We start from the raw sequence: 19,097 nt of genomic DNA, 5'->3' as shown, positions 1-19,097 counted from the left end.
TTTATTGTGTCCCTAAAGCTGCTCCCTCACAAATTGACCATTTTAACATCTTTTTTTTTATTTTTAGCTCAACTATTCGAAGAATAAGGAGAGCTATCCTAGTCACCCGAGCGTCGTCGTCGACGTAACCGCTTATGTTAAAATGTACGTACCACCTCAAATATTTTCATTGACATATGGCTTTGAAACTTTGCACACTTATTCACCATCATGCCTCCAGCCTGTACACAGGAGGAGGTAGTTCTATCAAGCATTTTGACAAAATTATGCCCCTTTTTTGACTTAGAATTAACGTTAAAGTTTGCGTACCACCTCAAATATTTTCAAAGTCCGTTGACATCTGGCTTTGAAACTTTGCACGCTTGTTCACCATCATGCCCCCAATCTGTACACAGAAGGAGGTAACTCTATCAAGCATTTTGACAAAATTATGCCCCTTTTTTGACTTAGAATTAACGTTAAAGTTTGCGTACCACCTCAAATATTTTCAAAGTCCATTGACATCCGGCTTTCAAACTTTGCACGCTTGTTCATCATTATGCCCCCAGCTTGTACACAGGAGGAGGTCACTGTATCAAGCATTTTGACAGAATTGTGCCCCTTTTTTGACTTAGAATTTACATTTAAGTTTGCATACCACCTCAAATATTTCCATTCAATTTATGTAAATATCTCAGCACATCATGTATTGCATTGAAATCTAATCTAACAGTGATCCATGCATGTTTCGCCAAAACTTTTCAATCCATACACTGAAAAGCGGCGGATTAGTCGCGCGCGCTGTCTCTGTGACAGCTCTTGTTTGTCTTGGAATGAGCTAATATTTGTGTAAATATCTGGAAATCAGTGATATAAGAAAGCTCACATACAATAAGCTGTCCGTTTTCATATTTATGTTCGAAAATTGTTATTTCATGGCTAAAAGTGGTACTTAACACTTCCAAGAAAATTTAAATTTTTGGTTGTTTTTCAAACAATTGAATTCTGTTATTTTATATTGCAAGTATAATCTTATTTGACTGAACTGAAATCATTGATGCCAAAGTCAGTTGCTTCTATGGCAAAAACTGAAAGAAGGTCAAAACAGTCAATCTATGAGAGTGCAGCTATAAGGTTTCCTTTGTACAATTGACTGAATTTTGATTCCTGGTCTTTGTTTGGAAAGGCTTATTAAGTAGAGCAAGAATAAGTGAATATGATACCAATATAAATATATCAAAAATGCTATTTTTTTACCTTGAAAGATGGCAAAATTATTTCACATCTGAATTGAGTTGATGTTAAGAGCAGAAAACAAAATGTGATTTTTAATGTAATCATATCCTTAGAAGGCCAGTAGAATGTTTGTTTGACATTTTTGGCCTTGAAAGATGGTAAGATATGTCATTTCACATCCGATTTCAGTAGCTGTTGAAGTGAAAAACAAATACATGAAATGAGATAAAATTTTCTGTATTGTATATTCTGTCATTTATTATATATTTTAGTATTCAGTATGCATTATTCATTGACAAGGCAATAAAATTTAACATCATGGCTAGTGGTTTTATAAGGTGGCAAGCTTATTTGTATAAAAAAACACACATTTAAATGCGTTGTAATAGATACTTGCGTATGACAGACAATTAAACATTTTGTTTACAGCTAAATCATTTGACTAAAGTCATGTATTAAAATTTATCATCCACCAAAAAGTTTAAAAAAAGTTTTTTTATCAAATATAAATTCTGAACACTGTCGAAACTATGCATTCATAAGCACTTGACTTTTCTCATGAACTGGATGTCAACGACAATAATTTTAAGCATTTTGAACCAGGAAGTATTTGTTTTACATTGTGATGTTGTATGCTAATATCAATATTCTCATCTTTAGTTATACTGAGGACACTTTGATTTAAGATACTTTTAAGTGAATGTCTTAAATTTTGTGAGTTTGTTTTTCAGTTATGGCTATTATTTACATGCTTACATGATCCTAAGAAACATACTGACACCAAAACATTTGCATTATACCTTTACATTTTACATCCACAAAACAAGATGGTCAAATTGGTCCTATATTGTTCAGCTAATTACCTTGAGAAACTAGCTATTGCCAAGGAAGTCATTGCCAACTAAGAGAAGATGGTTGCTAAGGAAGTTAGTGGTGTCTATGAAGGTTCATGGTTGCTAAGGAAGTTAATGGTCTCTATGAAGATCCATGGTTGCTAAGGAATGTGATGGTTAATATTGAAGCAAACCATTGTCGAGGTAGTCATTGGTAACTAAGAACATATGAGGTTGATAAAGAAGTTGATTGCTGCTGTGGTTGACTTTTATGGAAGAGATGGTAGCTAAAGAAGCAAACTGCTAAGCAAGTCATAGGTTGCTTAAAAAAATATTGTTGCAAATGCAATTTGTGGTTTCTAAGGAAGTCAATGGTTGCTTTGGAAAGTGATGGTTGCTAGAGAAGTTTGGTTATATAAAGAAAGTTGCTAGAGGACCACTATACAAAGCTATAAACTAAATATTTCAGTTCTGGGAATTTCAGTTTTAGTTTAAATCATGTCACCCCCAGGGCTTAGCCAATTATGACCCTGGGTGCACAATTTGACCATACATTTTTGAGAACCACAGACCAATGTTAATTGCCAACTAGAGATTGCTTTATTGAAAAGGGGCTTAATGTTTCACCATTGTTGTCATAAAAGATAAATAATGATGGACATGAAATTTGTACTTTTGGACAGGAGACGAACAAACATGAGTCATCAACTGGTTATGACCAAGCTGCATACTAAGTTTGAAGTTCCTGGGCCTAAACACTCATTAATTATTCATTATTTTACCTACTGGCCTGAAAAGCACCTAAGGATCATCTATTAATCATGACTAACTGGCATACCAAGTATGAAGTTCCTGGGAGCAAGCTTTCTTTAGTAATTCAGCAGGAGTTGTTTTTTAACTTCAAGGTGACCTGATGACCTTTGAAATTCTGATCCCAAAATCAATAGTTGTGACATGACCAATTGGCATATCAAGTAGTAAATTCCTGGGTGCAAGTGATCTTTAGTTATTAAGTGAAAACCATATTTTCACCTCAAACTTGACCTTTGACCTCAAAATCAATATGGGTCATCTACTATTCATGACCAACTAGCATACCAAGTTTGAAGTTCCTTGGAGCAAGCATACTTTAGTTATTGAGCAGAAACCATTTTTCAGCTTTAAGTAACAGCCAACATATTGTTTTTCACTTTAAGGTCACAGGGACCTTGACCTTTGACCTACTGATATCAAAAGCAACACACCTGACAACACACACACCACAATTGCTCACCTTTGAGCACTTAATTCTCTGGTGAGCTTATGAAAACACATAATAGCCTAAGAATGCCATTTGTTGTAATAGTCATCTTAAATATGCAGAACCCATCATGGAATGGTGACAGATCAAGGTCACGGTAAATATTCAGAGCCAAGTTTAAGGTCACCATACATAAGTCCATAACTGTGCAGAATACTATTTCAAGACTGAGACTTTCATTTTACCTTGACCATTATGTTTTGTTAGCATAAATCCTACTGAAGTATACAAATGCAAAAATGAATGAAGTTCAGGGGTTATACACCACAGATCACTATTGTCATTGCTGTCAGTGTGAACACACATACGGAGTTTCATGCAGATGTTTACTTCTGAACTTTATATCATCAACAAACAAATAATGAGTGTTTTATAAAAAGCATGAGTAATGCAAGATGCTGACACATTTTTTCTTTATTCTGGCTATATAACAGATTAGAGCGTAAACACAATATACTTAAGTTACAGATATTCTATGAAACCACTTCAAGTTGCCATCTCTACACAACATGATGATGCATTCATTTTGGTGTTTATTCATGTTAGGACACACTCAATATACAATTTATAATATTTTTATATAAATGTAAGATTAATCGCTTAAAGCTGCACTCTCACAGATTTACCGTTTTTACAACATTTTTATTTTTTGTGTTGAAATGAGCAAATTTTTGCCAAAATATCTGCAAACCACTGATAAAAGACTATATAAAAGATCAAATCGCAGATTTTCATATTTCCATTCCAAAACTAATGTTTTATGGCTAAAACCATTACTAGCGGTTTAAAAAAATTGCATAAAACATCAATTTTTGAACTAAAAAAAAATATGTGATCATATTTTTTGTCAGCCGGTTTATGACTGGTTTACATGTATTTTAGCATGAATTGGATCGTTCCAGGACAAAAATAAAAAAGGTTGTAAAAACGTTCATCCTGTGAGAGTGCAGCTTTAGATTAGCAGTACAATTTGTACATTAACTATTGTGTGATTTAAAGCTCAATAAAGCACCTGGTACAGGTATCCCAAAATCAGTGAATTACAAAGCGAACGGTATTATACTAGTAATAATCTGATATTTAAAGTTTCTATAAATAAAATTATGTTTATAATTTTTAGTACATACACATGTACCATCTGAAGCAATTAAAATAAATATATCTCCTTAACTTGGAAGAGCGAGTATAATCAATGTTAGAAATTCAAGTATATCGAACAACTGTGTAACAATTGTAAAATAATAAATTTTTAACAGAAAGTCATACATATATACATAAAAACATCACTGACCACATCTAAGTACTCCTTAGAAAATTTACAAAAATACAAAAAAAGATAATACTTTTCTACATGTACCCCATAATACTAAATCTACAGGGATGTTATTGACCTAGCAGCTGATGGGCTGAAACCATTTTGACAAGGGGTTTTAAGGGGCTGCTTTAAAGCTGCACTCTCACAGATTGAACGTTTTGACAACTTTTTTATTTTTTGTCTTGGAACGAGCAAATTTTTGCGACAATCCATTGAAACCTGTAGTAGACTGCTGACAAAAAATAAGATCGCAGATTTTTATACTTAAGTTCAAATATTGATGTTTTATGCATTTTTTTTAAACCGTTAGTAACAGTTTAAGCCATAAAACGTTAATTTTCAAACTGAAATATGAAAATCTATGATATGATTTTTGTCCTTATATCATTGGTTTGCAGATATTTACGCAAAAATTTGCTCTTCCCAAGACGAAAAATAAAAAAAGTTGTAAAAAGGGTAAATCTGTGAGAGTGCAGATTTATGCCCCTCAAGGGTGCTACGCATCCTGCAACAGGATCAAAATGGGCTTTTAGAAGTCCTTTTGAGGGCTCTCCTGGCTCTTTATTTTTATGGTCTCTCCACACTTTCAAATAAATATAATCTTATGTAGAATATTTTTAATCTATATTTTGGTCCCACTATTTTTTTATCTGTGGAAATCAGCTTATCCACGGACAACTCACATCCCTGAATTATTGTACATAATTTTGCCTTAAAAACAAAAACAATTCACTACATTATGTTGAAATTTCATAACCTTAACTCGTTAATACTCATGTCAAATCTCAACTCATTTTACCACATAAAAGCAAAGTATCATTAAAACCTTGCATGTCTTTATATGTTTTGAAAATGTACTTTTTTAATGGAAAGTGTTGATAAAAGAAATGTCAATTTTTCAAAGAAAAACATTCTGGAGCAAAAAAAATATACCTGTGTAATTGTTAAAAAATAACGAATTGTACTCAAATTCTTTTTTGGATGTTGAATATTTTTCTATTGGAATCTTGATCGGAGGTTTAAATATATGATGGAATGCACTTTTATAAGGCGTAACAACTTTTATGAATTTTAACTTTTGATGTTATATGGTAAAATCAGATTAGATTGAGATTAAGATAATGATTTGACTTCAGTGTTTTTGTGATTTTGGGGCCAGGTGAAAGCTGGTAAATAATTAAAGCAAACTCATTGTGAAATATGCAAATACTTACTGCACCTAGCATTGCATGGCACACTAACATTATATGTGCTATATATATATACAACAGCAAAAAGGCTTACATAAAATATAATGAAACTCTATCATATAAATTATGTTAAATTCATTTACCATAAAACTAGTTTACTAAATCTATTATAGCACTTTAGCAAGGTTTGAAAAAAGGGCAGCGTGCTGCACTTCAAGAGGAAAAGGGTGCTTTGGAAAAAATGGCACAGTGTACTCTTCAGGGCTAAATAGAATTTTTAAATTATGAATTGGACAGAAAAAATAGTAACTGAAGTCATAATTGTTAGGTTTCAACTGCCATATATTTAAAGTTTGCATGCATTTCTTATCTTTAATCAAAACAAAAGAACTATTTGGTTACCATAACTTCTTAAAGTGAAACTTGTTTTTAAAATCCATACAAACTCATGTATAACAAATATAAATTTTGAGAGATAAACCATAACTACTTACTTAATAATGCATTTATGGAAATTATAAATAACTGTTAACATGATTGTAACCGTGTATTTAATAGCTGAAAATGCACAAATATTAAATGACTGGTTCTGCACCTTCCTTTCAAATAAACACAGTATCTTTCATAAGACCCTTGTTTTCGATAGTTAGTCATTCTTTTTGGTATATAAAAACAATTGTTTTAATTATGGTACATCTTATTTGAGAGTAAGAGTGCATCATTAAGGATAATGTTCTATGAAGGCAGAAGGATGGCCAGGCTTGTCTCCATAACATAAGAATGATGCTACCTAAAAAGGACAGGCTACTGTGCCCTTCTTTCACACTTTGGCGGAAGTAGAAAGCTAACAATGGGTCGATTGTTCAGAACTTCATTTAGTTAACAACATAGTTAACAACATCGTTGTTAACTTTCAAATCTTAACTGCTCTGGAAGTTTAATTAATGCACTTGAGAACTGAAGTATTTCTGACAAGATTTTAGACAACTGTTCAGCTGTACTTGCTTTATGCAAATATATCAGCACATCATCAAACATTTCACATTTGAAATTTTAAGTTTCAAAATCAATACATACACATGTATAACAAATATACATTTTGACTGATAAATCTTTAAGTTCTTACAAAATAATGCATTTATGGAAAATATTAATTACTGATAACAAGATTCTAACTGTGTATTTAATAGCAGAAAGCACAAAGATATGAAATGATTGGTGAATGCTAAAATATTTAGTGTGGTCTGTAACTATAGCCTCATAACGTAGAAACACCGTGTTTTATTCTCATTTCGTTCAAATTAAACTCGGTATCCTTCATAGGAACCATTATTTTCGACATTTATTCATCTTTTTTGGAATATTAAAACAATATGAATAATTGTGTTAAATCTTCGTAAGTTATCAAGAGTGCATCTTTAACAATGATTATTGTAAATCACATTGTTAACTTCTGAACAATCGACCCAATAATATTCAAATTATAACTTTTGCTAATTTTATCATATCAATGATTTAAGACATGCTGATACAATCTTGCTGTGTATCTCAAATCAGACTTCTTGTCAATGACAAGATTAGCTATCAAAATACATATATATAATACAAAATTTTCTTCCTGCTTGATTGTGATAGATTCACAACTCAGGTAAACCTGTCAGTTGATAGATAATATAAGATAACACAAATTTTAATTTGACATAAAAAGAAAGACTTGTACAGTTTGCAAACTTCAACTATCAACAAGGAAATATATTGCTTTATCAGATATACAATACTCAAGGTTATAATTCAAGACAAACATACACAAAAAATATTAATACTTATAGTAATCAATCTGCAGTTTTCGATTTTTTCATGAAACCAACTTTGAGGTAAACAGGAAAGAATTATGTTATTAATGTTATGTCTGATATTCAATATCTCCTCATAATGTATTTTACTAACTCAAAAATACAGCCATAGAAATATGATAGTGAAAATAAGACCTAAATAAACAAATAGTTTGTTTGGTATTTTCCAAGTGTCCAAGAAAAATACCTTCAGCCCAATTATTTTTTTAAGATTCTCTGGTGGTTATTATTGTTTTTTTTCATTTTAGAACTGAAAGGTTGGAAAGTAAACAAAAACAACTACCCACCCACCCACACCTTGAAATCCTTAAAATGTGGATGACGGGAAATGCAAAACAGGCTATTTATTATTTGTGGCTTAATATAGCACTTGAATGTATCTGGAGCCCGTTTCGATAAGATATCTTAGTTGAAACCTTACACTGCTAATTTTGAGTTGCCAGTGACACTCAAGCAGTCTCGGACAGAATCTATGCATAGTCATGTTCATAAAATGTTTTCATTGAAATGCAGATTACGCCAAGATGGGCTTATGCCTGTGTATCTTAAGCCTTAAGATCATTATTGAAATAGAAAAAGTATAATTATACATATTACTGAAACTAAAATAATAACACCTAATGAACTTGAGAAAACTATCTCCATTGGAATGACACAGAAAATAATGTTGGTTTGGACCACTTTTCTTGAAAAATTGCATGTTGAAAATAACAAATACATCCAATTATCAACAGTAAACAACAACACTATTAACATTTAAACTACTTTTTTTAATGTTAAGTAATCTGTTTGCTCATGGTAACAGGCAGCAATTTGACTTGTTCATAGTGATGCAGTCTGAAATCACTTGGGGATTTAAAAGCACTGGGTTGATGAAATGAAAATGAAAAGCTTATACATCCAATACCTAATAAAACCATTTTTAGGTAATCCATCCATCATTAATACAAAAAAATTCCACTGTTAATTAAGTTTCATTATGTTAGGTTTGAATTTTTTAAATTTTTTCACCAAGAGCTTTTTTTGTATGGACATTATGTTCTTTAAGAAACAAATTAATAAAGTTGCTTTATAATCATATAAAACATCATTTTGTTACCTCCCTTATATACATCATTTTATAATAAAAGCGTAATTATGGAGTTATTCAAAAATCTTATCCATTCAAAAATGATATAATGGTTAATCAATATAAATCAAACATTGAAATAATATTAATATCTAAAATGTATTAACATATCTTTGCATCCTTATGATGGATGTCTTACCTAAAATAACTTCCCTTTGAATTTAACTTAAGAGTGCATGTTATTGAACTATGTCAACATTTGGCTTAATGTTAGCTTCAAAAATGTAACCTAATATGTGAAATTATACATGTCCATACATTATGGTCATGTATATTCTGTCAGACACAGTCAGAATTTGTATAAAATAAAATGAATATTTTAAGATTATTCTGCACATTGAATGACACCATTGATTAATATCATTACAAGCAGAAGTTCATTTATTTTGCTTTCACAAAATGTATGCAATGATAAATTAATTGGACCACTAACATGACCAATGTGAATTCAAATCAGTTTTTGAAATACTCTGCTTCCTAACACAAAAAAAAATCTTCTAAAAAAGCACTTAAAAACCCCCAAGAAGCTTTTCATTATCATCAATGATTTAAAGCCATATTCTCTGTCAAGATTAAAGATATTCATTACTGTTAAGTAATGGACTTTGTTGTCTTATCACTCAAAACCAAAAGATGAGTGCCAGAATGAACGCCAACACTCGATAATGTATTATTTCATAGAAAAAACAAGGGAACTCTTTATTAAAGACAGAGTTAGGCCTTGATGACCATTGTCTCCAGCTAAAGAAGTTGAATATATTGTTGGGGCCAAGGTTAAAGTCTTTACACAATGATGTCGACACTGACAACAAGGCTATCACGATACTCTGAATTTTAAATAATAGACGAGCTAATGAAGTGATCATACATAAAAAGGAAAATTATAAAATGATCAATATGATCTCTTCATGCTACCGACACTATTTCTTGTCAACTACTTCATATAAAGATTCTTGCGGCTGTGGTATCACTGGATGTGGTTTCTTCATTGACATTGGTTTTGGTGGTATCTTTGACGGCTTCACTGGCTTGGCTTGTGCTAGTTCAGTTTCTTCATATGCACCGTCAATGGGTGCAGACGCTCTAGTGTTTGTGTTCATAAGGCTTTTTGGATCTTCATAACCTGGCGCCTCTTCCGCCACTGCATAATCTCCTTCCTCTTCTTCTTCCTCCTCGGCAGAAGAATAATCAGCAGCTGGATCTGGCATAATTGGACCAGCTGGCTTAGCACTTTTAATGCCATAGATATTCTCAGGTTTCTTATTATCATGTCTTTTTGCTTTTCCTGGTATTAGATTGGCTGTATTGTACATATTTTCCCCATCATCATCATCATCATCTTCGTTATATCTTCGCTCTGGTAAAGATGGTGGATTGCTTATTTCTTCTCTTGCTTCTTTTATGTTGCTGTAGTTTTCCTCATGGATTGTCTCCTCATCAGTACGGCCTTGCTCCTTCCATGCAGCTTTATTAATGTTTCCCACTTCAGCGTACTCCACACCTTGTGCTGGAATTGGAACACCACCCTTTTTTATATATGGCTGCGCATACTCCACAGCATTTTGAGCTGAAGCAGCATTATTGCATGCTGGTTCAGCATCTTCATATAATAAGTCTGGTTTTATCACTGAACGCTTTTTAGCAGGTTGTTGTTTGGTGTCTGGTGTAGGGCTTATAGCTGTATCATAAGTGTCATCAACAACTTGGTTATTGTCGTAATCAATTTCAGGTTCATCATAGATTCTCTCTTTTGAACGTTTTTTTACTGGCATATCAGTACTTTCTATTTTCTTGGACTTCTTTTTCTCATCTTTCTCTCGTTTCTCCTTCTCCCGTTTCTCTTCCTTTTCTTTTCTCTCTCTTTCCTTTTTCTCCTCCTTCTCTCTCCTTTCCTTCTCCTTCTTTTCTTTTTTTAATTCATCTTTGGACTTAATGCTTTTTTGGTCATCTTTTTTAATCATTGAACCAACTTTTTCTGTTAATTCCTGGACAATATCTGGTTTTGATTTACTTTTACCTGATGAGCGACTAGGCGCTTCAACAGGAGACCCTCCACTTCCAGCTGAGCTTCTTAAAGGTGAGCTTGGTGCATCCTCATAAAATGTAGCATCTCCATTACTGGGTTGTTTAATAGGAATAAGAATTGGCATTTTCTGCATGCCTGGGTGGTTACGTCGCACATTTAAAGCATGTGACGGTGCAGTTATTTGTCCAGTACTTGTCCTGAGCTCTTCAGCAGGCTCTTTTGAATGCTTCCCTTCTTTCTTCTTAGGGATAACTATATCACTTCTACTCTTTGAGAGTTGAGTTATGGCTTTATGCATTGCTCTAGCACTTTCCGTCTGACAGGTCACCGTGCCTTCGCCATTTGGGCATTTTCGTCCACATTCAAAGTAGAAGTGGCTGGGGCCTTTTTTCCCAAATCTTCGCATCCAGGCCAGCTGAAAACTGTACATGCTTTTGTGGGTTTTGGAATCTTCAAACCTCATTGTCTGTTGGTCTGAGAGCATAATAGTCATTTCTCCCTCTACCCCACACAGTTTCGCTAATGGCGATGGTTCCACAATCACCGCAAATTTCTGAACATTTGCTGCAATAAACACAAAAGATGGATCAGCATAAAGCTAAATATAGATAAACAAATCTTGAAGGAAGTTTAGACATATTTATTATTCGCAACTATCATTGAATATCCTTCTAGAGTAATTTTATAACATCTTGGAACTATATAGCCCAAGGCCCTAGGTTACCCTCATCAGGAAACATCCTGTCATGATGCGTAAATATTAGGTTGAATGTAGCAACAAATGTTTGCACCTACAAACATGAAGCAGTGACCGTTCTGTCACATTTATCTCAGGCTAACAAGAGTTACAGCCCTTCATTTACATAGTTAAAAAAAAATCTGACAATCATGTGCTGTATTAAATAAGTGCCCATAGTATTTCGCATACACTCATGAAACTTCATAGATACATGTATGTTGGTTAAGCATTGGCTATTGTGCACCTGCCATGAAATATTATAGGCATGTTGGTCAGATTTGGATGTTGTGCACCTGCCATTTCTGTTGAAATTTACAAAAGCTTACTTTGACCTTAGTATTGCACAAACATGAGTCTAAGTGTCTAAACATTTCAAATAAAACATTTTAGCATATCATTCAAAGCCCACGGATATAACATCATTATTAATCTTTTCTTCTTTTTTATCCAACTTACACTTGAGGGGATCGTTTTGCTGATACATGTATAAAATGCAGTAATTTTCAATGATAGCTTTAGATGTTAACAAGCATTATAAACTAATATTATAGACTTACAGCATTGTTTCTCTGTTCTCAATTGTAGAGCACTTGTGAAGATGTCTTTTTTAATTTTTACATCATCCATTTACATGTATATAACTCACTAAATGTTTTTAAAAGCTTTCTGAAAGTTTGGTTTAGTTTTGTTATTGTTCTTACATTTAAGGCCTAAAAAAACAACATTTGGTTCCGGTTACCCAACCCTACAAAATCTAGGCATGACCCTACCGGTTTTTATAGTAAGTTGTTAAAAAAATAAAATTAAAATAAATAGGTAAGTGTGTGTTAGAATATGTAGTTGAAAACCATTAAAGCTTTATACAGAAGATTACTTAAACTGACCATTCTCCAATGATGACAATAATGCTCTTATAATATAAAGCCTAATAAAAAAAAAAAATAAAAAAAAATTCAAATCCTACATGTACCTACCCTACCTGGTTTTGAAAAGGTTGTAACACTAACCAAACCATTTGGTGGGGGGGGGGGGGGGGGTCATCTACAACCCATACAACTTCGAAAATACATTTACAAGGAAGCAAACTTTTGAATGCATTGAAAACTAGAAATGTATGCACCCATAATTCACGTTTGTCAAAAAAGTTTGTTCTCAATAATATGTACCAAAATGATGAGTTCAACATACTAAGTAAGTAACAAACAAAATCCCAGGTCTACAACTTTATTACCTAAATAACATTCAGCAAGTGGTTCTTAACTAAAGTATTATAGTTTCGGAGTTTCGAGCAAAACAAATCCAGATATGCCAATTTCTGCTAATTTAACGACCATAACTCCAGTTTTAAAATGGTAGTAAAACAGTTTTACTAAATGCAGCAGGAAACAAAACCTCAGGTGCAAAACTTAATCACCATATTAACATTCCCCAAAGGTTTCGTGATCCTAGATAATATAGTTTTGGAGTTTTGAGCAACACAAGTCCCGTTTAAGCTAATTCAAGAGCCATAACTCTGGTTTTACTAAGTCTTGAGTGCAAAGGAAACAAAACCCCAGTACAGCAGGAAACAAAACCCCAGGTGCACAACTTCATCACCTTAATAACATTCCACCAAGGTTTCTTGACTGTATGTGAAATAGTTTTGAGAGACAGTCAAACATGTTTGCATAAGACTTATGGACAGAAGTATGCACGGACACATTAATGGACAAGGGCAAATCTATGCCCCCCCCCCCCCAATTTTTGTTTAGGGGCATAAAAATCTATACCAAAAGAAACTTACATTGACCTCCACCATACATCTGGTTGAGAGTGATGACTTCGTCATCACTGTTATTGCTGTCGTCGTCATTCTCCAGCTCATGTTCTATGCTCAACGATGGCCCATCACTGGTTTTATCACCATCTGCTATGTCTGCTGCTAGGCTTAACTTTGTATGCCAGTCATCACTCTGGGTTTTATTTTCGAACATCATAAAAACCTTTTGGCCTCTTGTAAATGCTATTTCTATTTGATAGTCTGTACCACCTTTGCTGTTTTTCTCAACTTTCAAATTCACAGATTTAACATGCTGTAGCTCATATTTTTTCTCACTCGGTTTCCCTTTCCCTTTATTCTCTATAAATGTCTCTTGACTTTCATATATTTCCAAATATGCGTGCTGATCTGGTGTTTTGCCGTACAGTACTCCGTATTTTTTCACCCATGATGACTTCTGTAAAAATAAAAAAAGCCAGATTGTCAAAATGATAGGGCCAAAACAAAGTGGTTTGGTTAGGGTTACACAATAACAGGTTGGGTAGTAAGGTTTTTTTAAAAACAGAAATTATTTTTTATATCCTGGCTTAATATAAGAACCCTATTGTCATCATTGGAGAATGGTGTTTAAGTATTCTTCAGTTTTAAGTTTTATTAACTACATATTCAAAAATAGGTTCATAAAAAAACAAAAAACAATTTTTTATTTCTTTTTGTCATCTGACCATAAAAACAGCGCCCATGTTGTTGGTGGGGTCTGGTAACCTGAACCAAATGTCGTCGTTTTTTAGGCCTAGGGTGTTGTAAATTTGGACAGAATGCAAAGAGAGAAAAGAACACATTGTGTAGGAATGTGATGTACTTGAATGTTATGAAGATGTAAGAAATGTGTTTAATAGTAATAGTAAGATGCAGCTGCCAAATATGTAAAATTGATATGTTTTTATAATCATATAATAAGTTTAAATGAAAGCGAAGAAAAACAAATTACAGTCTGAAGCATATATTTCTATGAATACAGCTAGTCTCCATGTCAAGGGCACAACGGTGCTACCAAAAAGGTCAGGGAGCAGCACCCAACCAAAACTCTTTAGCTTAACCCCTACTGAAGGGCACCCTGGAATTTCACTGGCAGATGGAGTGGTATCTAATCAGCTGTTAGAGATGGTTCATACAGTAACGGATTCGTGGTCCAGTGGTAGCACACTTGACTATCAATCCAGGGGTCACAGGTTCGATTCCCCGTCGCATCACTAAAAAATACTAATCGTCTTCCGGAGGGACGTTAAATGGGGGTCCTGTGTGACAGTGCTATACACTGGTGCATGTTTAAGAACCAGGGTAGCTCTTAGCCAGGGTTACATACTGTCTGTGCACTATGCTCCAACAACCTAATGACTAACAATCTTAATGGAGCAATTGCCAAATGAGCAAGGGCTGAGTGTGAGTATAAATAAGCTAACAGCATGCACATACCTCATACAGTAACAACAGTGACTAACTGCTGGTAAGGGACACCTTTACACCCAGAAATGGAGTTTTTTTCTTGAATAACATGAGAAATAGTTAATACTGAATATCTTTAAATGAAAATTCACCGGAAAATAATCTAAAAATCAGTATATTGATTTATCATGTAAGCTTATTTCAAGAATGAATTCATGTGTCAAATATTATGAATTCATGTGTCAAATATTATCATAATAAATCAAATCCACTTAAATGACAGTCAACCTTACCATTAATTTGCTGTCTTCAGAACATTGTTATTATTTAAAAGTTATCTTACTTAAAGATAAAAATACTACCAACAAAATATTTCATATTCTAAATAATAAATTAATTTGAAAGAAGTTTTATTCTTAATGGTTCACTAATTTTCTAAAGATTAATGAACCTGACTTCCCTCCTCTGTAATGTAAATCATATATTAACAAGAGATGTTTGTCAAACATTATGCCCCCCCCCCCCCCCCCCCCCCCCCTGAGCGCCATGTTGTCAGGATTATATGGACAATTGAATGAAATATGCATGGACCGAAATGACAGCTGATTTGTCGCTAACATTGTATGCCGTTGAGGCAGTTTTAAGATTATGACCATTCAAAGTTTGAGGATAGAGTGTGTTATGACCATGACCTTTGATTCTATGACCTCAAAATCCATAGTAGTCATCAGCTGGTCACCAAAAATCTAAATGTTAAGTTTGAGGGCCATGGGTGCAGGCATTGACAAGTTATCACACAGACAAGCATTTTTCTTTCAAGGTCACTGTAACGTTGACCTTTGATCCAATGACCCCTTAAATCATAAGGGGTCATCTACAGGTCAGACACAACTCCAAGTCAAGTTTGAGGGCCATGGGTGCAGGCATTGTCCAATCATCACTTGAAACATTTTCGCATTCAAGGTCACTGTGAACCTGACTTTTGACCCAATGACTCCTAAAATCAATAAGGGTCATCTCCTGGTCAGGCCCAACTTACATGTCAAGTTTGATGATCATAGATTCAGGCATTGTTGAGATATCACTGGGAGAAGATTTGTTAACTTTTTTGCGTTAAAGGTTACTGTGACCTTGACCTTGGCCTGATGACCCCCAAAATCAAGAGGGGTCATCTACTGGTCAGGCCCAACCTTCATGTCAAGTTTGATGACCATAAGTCCAGTAATTGTCGAGTTTGCTTTCAAGGTCACTGTGACCTTGACCTCTGACCCCTTAAATCAATAGGGGTCATCTACTGGTCAGGCCCAACCTCCAAGTCAAGTTTGAGGGCCATGGGCGTAGGCATTGTTGAGTTATCACTCGGGCAACCTTTTATCGTTCAAAGTCTCTGTTACCTTGACCTTTGGCCCAATGACCCCTAAAATCAAAAGGGGCCATCTACTGGTCAGGCCCAACCTCCAATTCAAGTTTAATGGCCGTGGGTGCAGGCATTGTCAAGTTATCACTCAGACAACCTTTTACCATTCAAGGTCACTGTGACCTTGACCTTTGGCCCGATGACCCCCCAAAACAATAGGGGTCATCTACTGGTCAGGCCCAACCTCCAAGTCAAGTTTGAGGGCCATAGGTGCAGGCATTGTCGAGTAATGACACGGACAACCTTTTACCATTCAAGGTCACTGTGACCTTGACCTTTGGCCCGATGACCCCCAAAAACAATAGGGGTCATCTACTGGTCAGGCCCAACCTCCAAGTCAAGTTTGAGGGCCATAGGTGCAGGCATTGTCGAGTAATGACACGGACAACCTTTTACCATTCAAGGTCACTGTGACCTTGACCTTTAGCCCGATGACCCCCAAAAACAATATGGGTCATCTACTTGTCAGGCCCAACCTCCAAGTCAAGTTTGAGAGCCATGGGTGTAGGCATTGTCGAGTTATCACATGGACAACCTTTTACCATTCAAGGTCACTGTGACCTTGACCTTTCAATATGGGCCATCTACTGGTCAGGCCCAACCTCCAAGTCAAGTTTGAGGGCCATGGGTGTAGGCATTGTCAAGTTATCACATGGACAACCTTTTACCATTCAAGGTCACTGTGACCTTGACCTTTGGCCCGATGACCCCCAAAAACAATAGGGTTCATCTACTGGTCAGGCCCAACCTCCAAGTCAATTATGAGGGCCATAGGTCTAGGCATTGTTGAGTTATCACTCGGACAAGCTTTAAAATTATTTTACCATTAAAGGTCACTGTGACCTTGACCTTTGACCCGACGAGCCCTTAAATCAATAGGGGTCATCTACTGGTCAGGCCCAACCTTCATGTTAAGTTTGAAGACCATATGTCCAGGAATTGTTGAGTTATCACTCGGACAAGCTTTGGTTTACCGACGGACCGACCGACATACCGACATGCCTGTGCAAAGCAATATACCCCTCTTCTTCGAAGGGGGGCATAATAATAGTTTCATTCAAGAGAGCAGGTAAAATGGAACATTATGTTATGTTATAAATGCAGCGAGAGGCATTATAGGAACTAGCAGTTTGTGTCTCGACGCCCATGAAATAGCATCACATTAATATATAGGGAAACTTTGAAGTTTCTTATGGAACTGTTTAAGCAGATTTGTAACTATTGGAGATTAGGAGAATTAAATAGTAGCATTACGCAACTGCATCTAGTTTTCAGGTTCGGACAACCTGTGGGTTAAATGGGCCTCTTAGTAAGCCTGGATCATTGGGATACAGACCAGGGCTTCCATTAAGAATTTGAATCTGGAAGTATCTTTTTCAACTACTTTTCAACAAGTATATCAAAAATCAAATTACTTGCAACTTTAACTTGCCAAATTGACAGACTTATATTATAATAATTCTTTTTATTTAAAAACAGTTAAACTGATTAAAATTGTGATCATAAAAGTAATCATGACAAAAGGTTTTGATATTTTGAACTTCCAAGCTTTAGTCTATGAAAGTTTTCTTCAACATTATGGAAGTTTTTGTACTTCCAAAGAATCCATTTTGGAAGTTTTAACCCATTTCTAGGGAGTAATATACTTCCAAACTTCCTTTAACAGAAGCCCTGACAGACTGAACAGGGTCTATGGTTTTATTACCCATGTGCAAGCATACAGAAGGGACTGTGGCTTCACTGATATACATGTATACTGAGACTGGTTTCTGAACATTTGTATACTGGTCCTTTTTGGGATATATATATATACAGCATAGATGTTGTAGTTATTCTCGTTGGTACATTCTGTTGTTTAGGGTAATTAAACATTGATTCTTGAACCATAATAATAGTTTCCAATCATTTCGTTTTTTAGGTAATAATTGTTAATCAAGTGTATGCATAACTGATGACATAATTATTTTAGGACAAATCAGTCTGAGTAAAGGTTTATATATTGGCATAAAAGCGTGGCTGAGCTATCCAGGCATGAAAAGATGCACGATTCTCTCATTGAAAATCTGACATAGAATTTACCCGGATTTTCTTTAAATGTGAAATTGTTGGCTTGTTTAAACCAGTATTTTGAGGTGAAATAGTGTTCGTTTTGTTGAGCAATAAAAATGAATTATGATTTTATCTATTTTTATAAAGCTTCCTTTGAGCACAAAATGATAATCATTTGTTTAAAAGACAATTATGATGTATTTCTACAAAATATTGTACATTCAAATTTAACAATCACAAAGTAACTATGCAAGCTAAACCAGGAACCTTAAAATTAAAAAGTAAATAAGAATTCAAATTAAAGGGTAGTTAAATCTTCAAGAAATTTAAAGGTTACAATTAGAGTTAAAAAGATACTTACAAACACTCCTTTATTTTGTAATGAAAAGTCACCACTGTGTAAACACTTGGACTCTCCCATTTTCAATTAGATTGTATATTTAGATGATCTAACATTATCTACAAACATTTTTTAATTTCTCAACCAGGAAGTGGTCTGTGGTCGCATTTCATCTCTATTCAAGTATACGAACTGATACTGGACTCTATACAGTTATTGGGTAATGTCGTAAAACACCGTTGAAGATAAAAAAAAAAATGTCATTTATTAGACTATGAAAGAAATACGGTGCAAAGACATATTCATTTATTAGGACTTTAAACACATTTGACTCTAAAGTTATGATGTGGGCATTTTACAGACGTACCCACACAAGACAGACATTGGACTCTATATATAGTTATGAATAGGTGCATTGACTAACCATGGAGGACCGGCTTTGATAAAATTATGTTTATATTCGGATAGTGAAGTTCTGGATAATTA

The 19,097-nt window shown here is 34.4% G+C and overlaps 1 protein-coding gene across 1 annotated transcript; it reads right to left on the bottom strand.

Moving 5' to 3' along the window:
• Positions 1 to 3,747: 3,747 nt before the first annotated feature.
• LOC128211418 (uncharacterized) lies at positions 3,748 to 18,789 on the bottom strand. Its single transcript, XM_052916191.1, has 3 exons — positions 18,633 to 18,789; positions 13,384 to 13,816; positions 3,748 to 11,425 (listed from the first exon to the last, which is right to left on the bottom strand). The coding sequence occupies exons 1-3, from the start codon at positions 18,690 to 18,692 to the stop codon at positions 9,756 to 9,758; spliced, it is 2,163 nt and encodes a 720-aa protein (XP_052772151.1). The 5' UTR covers positions 18,693 to 18,789; the 3' UTR covers positions 3,748 to 9,755.
• Positions 18,790 to 19,097: the final 308 nt, after the last annotated feature.

This window comes from Mya arenaria, chromosome 12 (assembly GCF_026914265.1).
Source record: "Mya arenaria isolate MELC-2E11 chromosome 12, ASM2691426v1".
In the NCBI taxonomy this organism is placed as follows: Eukaryota; Metazoa; Mollusca; class Bivalvia; order Myida; family Myidae; genus Mya; species Mya arenaria.
The sequence above is the reverse complement of the archived record's forward strand: the minus strand, read 5'-3'. Positions and strand labels throughout refer to the sequence as shown.

Coding starts and splice junctions, on each gene's coding strand:
- LOC128211418 (XM_052916191.1), bottom strand. CDS start 18,692: ATGGGAGAGTCCAAGTGTTTACACAGTGGTGACTTTTCATTACAAAAT. Junction 13,817..18,632: donor TACAAAATAAAGGAGTGTTT/GTAAGTATCTTT, acceptor TTATTTTTACAG/AAGTCATCATGGGTGAAAAA. Junction 11,426..13,383: donor GATGTATGGTGGAGGTCAAT/GTAAGTTTCTTT, acceptor TGTTTATTGCAG/CAAATGTTCAGAAATTTGCG.